General features: G+C 35.0%; 1 protein-coding gene across 1 annotated transcript; it reads left to right on the top strand.

The window, feature by feature from the left end:
• The first annotated feature begins 626 nt into the window (after nt 1–626).
• On the top strand, nt 627–5881 carry LOC111083750. Its single transcript, XM_022380422.1, has 2 exons — nt 627–812; nt 3401–5881. The coding sequence occupies exon 2, from the start codon at nt 4172–4174 to the stop codon at nt 5393–5395; it is 1224 nt and encodes a 407-aa protein (XP_022236130.1). The 5' UTR covers nt 627–812; nt 3401–4171; the 3' UTR covers nt 5396–5881.
• The last annotated feature ends 2810 nt before the right edge of the window (nt 5882–8691 follow it).

The following is an 8691-nucleotide window of genomic DNA, read 5'->3' as shown; positions in this document are numbered from 1 at the left end:
TTGTTCAGGAAGAGTTTAAGACAAAGAACTATGTAATATTGTTAAACTGTTTGTGTTTCATCACATACGTTATTTTAACAATTTTGTTTAAACTTGCTATTATTTCTTATTTATAATAAAGTATGAATAACACAGCAATACATTATTCAATAAAATACATAAATAAATACGTTGTATTCTGCTTGCATTATCATTACTAGTTTTGATAACCCGATAAATAAACAGGTAATCTACTTAGAATAGACATAATTAGAATGACAGGCAGAGAGTAGCACCACATGTGAATGATAGGCAGAGAGTAGCACCACATGTGCTCTTTAGTTTACTGAATAATAATTGCATGAGGTGAGTAATATGTTTAGCTTTATGTTCGTTCTTGAAGTATAAGTAAACGAAGCAGTACTGTTATTTGATAGAAAATGTCACGTGCTTTATTTTCTTCTTTTTGTTGCAAAAAAAACATATCCTTCTAATTTCAATTCTTTCAGTTTGATAACCTAATTTTTCCTGCAAACGAACACAATTCACCGCTCATTGATCGTATCCAGGAGATTTCTGAGTCTGCGCGGAAGGTATAAATTGCCCAGAGACCTTTGCAGCTCAGCTGACAGCAACACGTCCATACAAACTCTTCACTTGGGTGAACCGGAAGTTGCAAGAGGTAAACAAGAAATTTGGGTATGTCTGTTCTTAAATTATGAGGTTTTCATGGTTTCAGCTGACGAGATGCCCCACAAGAAGAGGCTGAAGCCCTGGCTACGAAACCTCTTTCTTTCCACAACCTAGCAACCAGTTGTTTTGTTGTGCTGAAGGTAAAGAAACCTTTGCTATTTTTCTTGTTGATCGATTCAAATTAATTTAACAGTAACAGTTTATAATTTTTACTGTAACTGATACTCAATCTACCATGCAGTGTATATTTTTTATTTACGTGGTCAAACTTCACGTGATACAAACTGAAATATCTTTACCAATTGTTGATTAATTTTACTTTATTTATTTTTACAGCAGGTTTATTCTGTTGCATATTACTTGTAACAAACGATCTTTTCTATTGATTAAAACCTAAAATTAGTGCAGTGTTGTTGTCCTTTTTTTTTGTAGTCGTGGTGTTTTCAGGAAAATAATTCCTGTACAGCATAAGTAAGGCTTCAACTCAATATATCGTGTGACTAGTGACAGCTTGCAAAATCACCCTTTAATACTATTAGTGCTAGCATATTTTATAATCTTCCACAGAACCTGTCAACATTGACATTACAATACGACAGGCCTAAAAACACAGACAAAGTTTCGCACTTTGTTTACTACGAACCGAGAGACAAAATATTGCTTTTGTTACGACAGTTCAATCAAATGTTTTAACAAGATCTATATTTCACTTTGCTGACATTTTCAACCAAATTTATTCAAGAAATTTAGGGAATCAATCCTGAGCTAAAAAATGGATTTCATTTTATTTTATTGCAATTATTTCCTTCCCTTGAAAATTCCCATTGTCCTATTTCCTATCTTCTGCCTTTACTTTTCTTCGTGTATTTTGGATTTGCTAATGATCACTTTGCGTGCCTGAAGCCTCGTAGAGGGGAAAAAAGAACAAGTTATAGCAAGGAATTGGTTCTGAAGACGAGGTTAGAGATTTTAAAATGTTACTGTCATTACACAAAACTGGATTTGGAGACGGTGGCAGATATTTTAAAAATGTTACTGACATAACAAAGAACTGTATTTGGAGACGAGGATAGAAGTTTTAAAATGTTACTGTCATAACATAGAACTGGTTTTGGGGACGAGGCTCGATATTTCTAAAATGTTACTGTCATAACAAAGAACTGTATTTGGAGACGAGGCTAGAGGTTTTAAAAATGTTACTGTCATAACATAGAACTGGTTTTGGGGACGAGGCTAGAGGTTTTAAAATATTACTGTCGTAACAAAGAACTGTATTTGGAGACGAGGCTAGATATTCTAAAATGTTACTGTCATAAGAAAGATCTGGTTCTGAAGACGAGGTTACAAGTTTAAAAAATGTTACTGTCATAACATAGAACTGGTTTTGAGGCGTAGGCTAGATATTTCTAAAATGTTACTGTCATAACAAACAACTGGTTTTGGAGACGAGGATAGAAGTTTTAAAAATATTACTGTCATAACATAGAACTGGTTTTGGAGACGAGGCAAGATATTCTTAAAATGTTACTGTCATAACAAAGATCTGGTTCTGAAGACGAGGTTAGAGGTTTTAAGAATGTTACTTTCATAACAAATAACTGGTTCTGAAGACGAGGTTAGAGATTTTAAAAATGTTAATCTCATTACAAAGAACTGGTTTTGGGGACGAGGTTAGAAGTTTTAAAAATGTTACTGTCATAACATAGAAATGGTTTTGGGGACGAGGCTAGATATTTTTAAAATGTTACTGTTATAACATAGAACTGGTTTTGGGGACCAGGTTAGAAGTATTAAAAATGTTACTGTCGTAACATAGAACTGGTTTTGTGGACTAGGCTAGATATTTCTGAAATGTTACTTTCATAACAAAGAACTGTTTCTGAAGACGATGTTAGAAGTATTAAAAATGTTACTGTCGTAACATAGAACTGGTTTTGTGGACTAGGCTAGATATTTCTGAAATGTTACTTTCATAACAAAGAACTGTTTCTGAAGACGATGTTAGAAGTATTAAAAATGTTACTGTCGTAACATAGAACTGGTTTTGTGGACTAGGCTAGATATTTCTAAAATGCTACTTTCATAACGAAAAACTGTTTCTGAAGACGAGGTTAGAGGTTTTTAAAATGTTAATCTAATGTCAAAGCACTGATTTTGGGGACGAGTCTAGAAATCTTAAAAATGTTACTGTCATAACAGAGAACTGGTTTTGAGGACGAGGCTAGATATTTTGACAATGTTACTGTCATAACATAGAACTGGTTTTGGGGACGAGGTTAGAAGTTTTAAAAATGTTACTGTCGTAACTTGGGATGTACAGGTACCCGGCTGAGTATTGGGCTAAATTTTACTACCCCTACATCCCTAGTCATAACAGATAACTGGTTTTGGGACGAGCCTAAATGCCTGTTTCTCTTATCCAATTATATTTTACCACTTAAAATATTCTCGTTCTATTTCTTATTTTTTACAAAACAAACGCGTGTTTAATTTATTATCCGATTATGAAATACGATTATGAATAATTTATGAGACTCATTAAGATGTAGTTCTTATTTTAACATAAATGTAAAAGTTGTGTTGGTACGTTTTATTTATTTCACGGTTAATTGAAAACAGTTGTTAGAACGTATCTCACACTAACAGTCCCCCAAAATGCAAAAAAATACATTTTTTTATACAGTCTATTGTAATGTTTCTTAAGCCTTTTTATGCCTTTTTTTTTCAGGAACTCACCTAGCGACTGATTTTCAAATTAGACAAAGAACAGTTATTAAGCAAAACAACGCAGTTTATCTTTGAAGAAAACAAAAAGCATGAAGATAACAAATAATAAAATGTTTTACTAAGTCATCTATCAAGTAACCTTGAGAAAAACGACTACGAGCGTTATTAGTAAAATAAACTCAGTAACACCAGATGTTTTGAAGAAGCCGAATAAGGTTGAAGATTGCTTTTACCAAAAATAAATGAATAATCTTGTTAATTTACAAATAATTCTTACTGGAGTTTCTAGAGAGGAAGTAGATTGGGATGGTTTCCCATTATTCTGGGGAAAGTCTGAACGATTGGAATAATATGGGGACTTCTAACAGACACGATCTTGCTGGTTCGAGTTACTAGATTAATTCCGAAGACGATTCTGACAATCGTCAGCAAAGTTCAAAGATGGTTAAAACTGTAAAATGGCGTTATTAATTGCTCTACGAGTTCTGGTAATGGTTTTCAATGTACGAATAACTTTCAGAAGAAAGACAATAAAGATGACAGTCATGCCGTCCTTTCGTTAGAGAATAATACTACCATTTCATCGAAAGACGTTCAGAAAATTTACGAAAAAAGACATAAACTTTATGAGAACCACATTAATGTCATTAGACCAGATGCTACAATTTTATGGAGTTTTAATGCCGTTCGAGGAAAAGTGACTGACCACTGTATATGGTCAGCTTGTAAAGCACTGACGATTGGCGTCTTCCTTATTCTCTTAGGGACAGGGATGGCCATTGTAGGATTTTACTCAACTCACCCAGACGAAAAAAGAAAAGACAATGGAACAAAGTTTGTGGAAAACTTTAGTCAAACGTATAAGCTGACCAGTATGACGTATATAGGTCCGGCGGTTATGGGTGTAGGGGGATTTATAATTGTTGCCACATGCGTGTTGGTCTTTGAAGCCCGTGACACAGCAGCCAGAGTAATCCCTCTTTGGCTGTGGCCAACTCACGACCAGGGGAGTTTGGCAGTAGGAAGTCACGCGACCAAGAACACAACGTCTTGGGAAGTATTTCATGCTCAGCCGCAGAGCGTAACAGAAACAAGTACAGACTCGTTTGGTTTCATTAATCCTTTGAAAGTGTCGAGTGGTGGTGCCCAGAAACACGTTCTTGACCACCTGGTTTACCGATGTCTTAGTAGGTCACCGGCCAACTGGCCTAACGGAAAGAAAGCGAATTTTCAGCGGTTACAGATGTTTCACCTAACAACATCTGATCGAGAGAACCCAAAAGGCCAGTGTTTGGGCGTGGCAGCTATCAAAAATACTGAAAGTGACTATTTACGTGCCCAGTTTAGAAGCAGATCAAAGGTCAGATACCAATACGGCACAGGAACTAAGTTACGTTCATGTGACGTGGAGACAAGTCCGCGTAAGTCCACTTCAGAACCTAATATAAATGAATTCTTTCAGTCCACGGATGTTGTTTGGGTAGATGAAAATGAAATATTTGACAATAAGAGCTCTATTTTGGCCGAAAAGATGACCCTTCATCCGGTCAACCACCGCCAACACTGTTTGTGTAACGTTCCGCCACCAATTTTAAATGTTCACGGGAGTCATGAGGTTGATAAAGTGTCTAATGAAACTGTTCCTATTGTGTCCAAACGTTCAAATAGATTCGATTTTTACAATACCTTTCAAGAGACGTCCATCATAGATGGCGCACTCTCTCGTCAGATGTGCCGAAGTAAGGCCGCAAGTCGAAAAAGAAGTCGTAGCAAAACTCACAGAGAAAAAAGAAGCGAAAGAAAACGGAAACATCAGAGCTGTAAGTCAGCTGATAGGAACCACTCAAGGGACTTGTGGTCAAGCAAAAGTCCAATATCCTCGTGCCGTGAGGACTCAGGCAGCCAATCAACGTCCACCGAATATTTGCTTCCGCGGCGGAAGAATACATCCACGTTATATGGAAGCTTGCTTAAGAGATTTTCGAAGAAAAGCTGAGAATACTAATGTATATTAAAAATGTTTTTTTAGTACTAGTGACGTAATCACTACCTACAGAGTTACCTGTTTTTCCCGTTAGATGTCGTTGTTTCCGGTTTTCTAAGGAAGAAAAAAATTTAAACATAAGATATTTTTATTTGCTTTACCTATCATTTGTTTCTTTCTTCGTTTAATATTTTATAATTTAGTGTGTATTTTTTATTTCATAAAATAAAATGACAGTAGTCGGACAGAGATAAAATAATTTTAACAACTTGGACTAATGGCCTAAGGATAGAAAATGAAAATAAGTAATTACGATAGATTAATGATAAAATTCGGACAAAGAGGAAAAGTAAAGGTTAAATGCAAAAAAAAAAACAACAGTGTCATAATCTGGTGTATTACTGACGTATTATAGTACGCCAATTAATGACTTTTTTTCAAAATGTAATTACGGTCACCATGACAACGAAAATAAACAACGTTGTCGAGCTTGCTCAATAAGATTATTATTTTATCTAATGTGTATTAACCTGAAAATATTTATTTTAAACTTACGAATTTATCAGTTTGTGAAAGAAATGTTTATTGTTTTTGGTTGTTGTTTTTTATCGAGGTCATGTCATAATATTTTAAACTTATTCTGTATGGCAAAGCATAAAACAGCCTAGCCGTACAATAAATACTGTATATATAGAAAACAAAATGACAGTAGAAAAACCACTTACCCAACCGATATATTCTTCTCCTCATTCCCTCCTAAAACATCCTTGGCTATGACGTAAGTGGCTAGCAACAGTCAGGTTATTAAAGTTTCATAAATATTATTGTAAACTGAGAAAAAATCTCAAGTTTAGGAGTTTCATTCAGGAAAAGTATTGAGGATAAATAAGCTTTTGTCTGTATATCAGTCTTTTGGTCACCCGCTCTACAATCGATAAATTCTCTGTGGCCAATGGAAGTTGAGATGACTACCAATAAAAGAAGAACCAAATATTTTGACAGGGCAGCAAAGCTGCAGTCTACTCTCCAAGGACCTATTTTGTTTTATTAACTTGTATCTCTTTCGCTATTTTCCCTTTGACGAAAAGTTCCAAAAATTATGTGTAATTGATAAATCCATCAAATGCTTTTGTTTGTAGTAGAGCCCGAAGATGATGGGGGGGGGGAGGTATACTGCAATCAATAAAGTTATTGAAGTCCCTTTTTTTGCTGCGAAAAGGTTTCAGTAAAATCCGGAATTGAATTCCTGCGGTGGGCACAACGCAGATAACTCATTGTTGAGCCACATGTTTACCATTAAGGAAAATCGATTTGAAAAGATTTACTTTGGACATAAATTTGGTAAACTCGTATCTGTTGTTTTTTCCAGGATTATTAGTTATAGAAAATGACAAAATCTTTTTGTTTTCTGCCACAGTTTCCATCTATTTATTACCAAACGGTTTTTAACAAATATATGAAATGTTTTACTGGAGTTGTTCTTTTCAAACTGTTAAAACATTTTATGTATTTCTTTCTACTCTTAAGTCAGTCTGAAGATGCCAGAAAAATTAATATGACTTTAGGTTCAAAATGAAAAGGGTTAATCTCAAAGATTAAGAACAATGGAAATTCTGATGCAGTGATATGGCGCCAGGAACTACATGTTTATCATATCTGTATTTGGTTTATTACAAAATCCCCATTATTGGGCAGTAGCATTCCTGTTCGAATAATTTATACCTTAAAGAATAAACCATAACCGTTTCCAAGGAGAGACATTCTTACAGAGAAGCACATAAAGAATAAACCATAACCGTTTCCAAGGAGAGACATTCTTACAGAGAAGCACATTAAGAATAAACCATAACCGTTTCCAAGGAGAGACATTCTTACAGAGAAGCACATAAAGAATAAACCATAACCGTTACCAAGGGAAGACATTCTTACAGAGAAGCACATAAAGAATAAACCATAACCGTTTCCAAGGAGAGACATTCTTACAGAGAAGCACATAAAGAACAAACCATAACCGTTACCAAGGGAAGACATTCTTACAGAGAAGCACATAAAGAATAAACCATAACCGTTACCAAGGGAAGACATTTTTACGGAGAAGCACACAAAGAATAAACCATAACCGTTTCCAAGGAGAGACATTCATACAGAGAAGCACACAAAGAATAAACAATAACCGTTTCCAAGGAGAGACATTCATACAGAGAAGCACACAAAGAATAACCAATAACCGTTTCCAAGGAGAGACATTCTTACAGAGATGCACACAAAGAATAAACCATAACCGTTTCCTTTGTATACCTTTGCGCTTAACAACAAACAAACAAACAAATACATTAATCCCATTCAACCATATAATTAGCAAGACCTGCTAATTTTTCTACAATAACTGTTTTTGGTGTACTGAAATGTTTTATGTTTTCTTGGAAGCTGACGTCCACGTACAGTGAAATACCTTTGTGGTCTAACAACAACCTCTGTAACAGTTTGTCACAATGGAAAGTGGGATGTCAGGAAGTATTGCGTAATAATGTCTATCCAACGATCACGATCATGGAAGAAGTAATTACAACAACATCTTACAAACTTGGAGTAAGTCTCAGTATTTTTGTTCAGCTACAATCAAGGATTCGTACCTTTGTAAGATACTTATGACACTTTGTGTTTATGTAACGTTGGTAACCTACCTATAACTGTGTTACAAGAAAATAAGTAACTGTATTTGTAACCGAAACGATTTGGTTTCATCCTTATTCCGGATGATTTAGCCTCATATGTGGCAGGTGGCTTAATCAAAGAACTGTTATTATATTCGGGGGCTGGATGGACTTTTTTTTATTAGCCTATCATTAAAACTTTCCACTGTTCGTAACATGACGTTATCGATGGGTAAAGATTGTATTAGCGTCGAGACAGTATTTTCTAATCAAACAAATAAATAGTTCGTTTCTTTGTTTTGGCACGTGCTGTACAATGGGTTATCTGCGATATGTTCATCACAGGGAATCGAACCACGACTTTTAGCGTTATAAGTCCGTCAACTTTCCGCTGACCCACTGAAGGACAAACTGACAACAGTGAACCCTTCTACTTTGTTAACGTATGTTTAAGCAGCAAAGCTGATATTTTAAGCAGAAAATTAAATTGCGTGTAAATGCATTCCTTCAAACTATCCATGATACAAATTACTACATGATACTTCAAACTATCCATGATACTAATTACTACATGATACTTCAAACTATCCATGATACTAATTACTACATGATACTTCAAACTATCCATGATACTAATTACTACATGATACTTCA

Source organism: Limulus polyphemus, unplaced genomic scaffold (genome assembly GCF_000517525.1).
Source record: "Limulus polyphemus unplaced genomic scaffold, Limulus_polyphemus-2.1.2 Scaffold11023, whole genome shotgun sequence".
In the NCBI taxonomy this organism is placed as follows: Eukaryota; Metazoa; Arthropoda; class Merostomata; order Xiphosura; family Limulidae; genus Limulus; species Limulus polyphemus.
The sequence above is the reverse complement of the archived record's forward strand: the minus strand, read 5'-3'. Positions and strand labels throughout refer to the sequence as shown.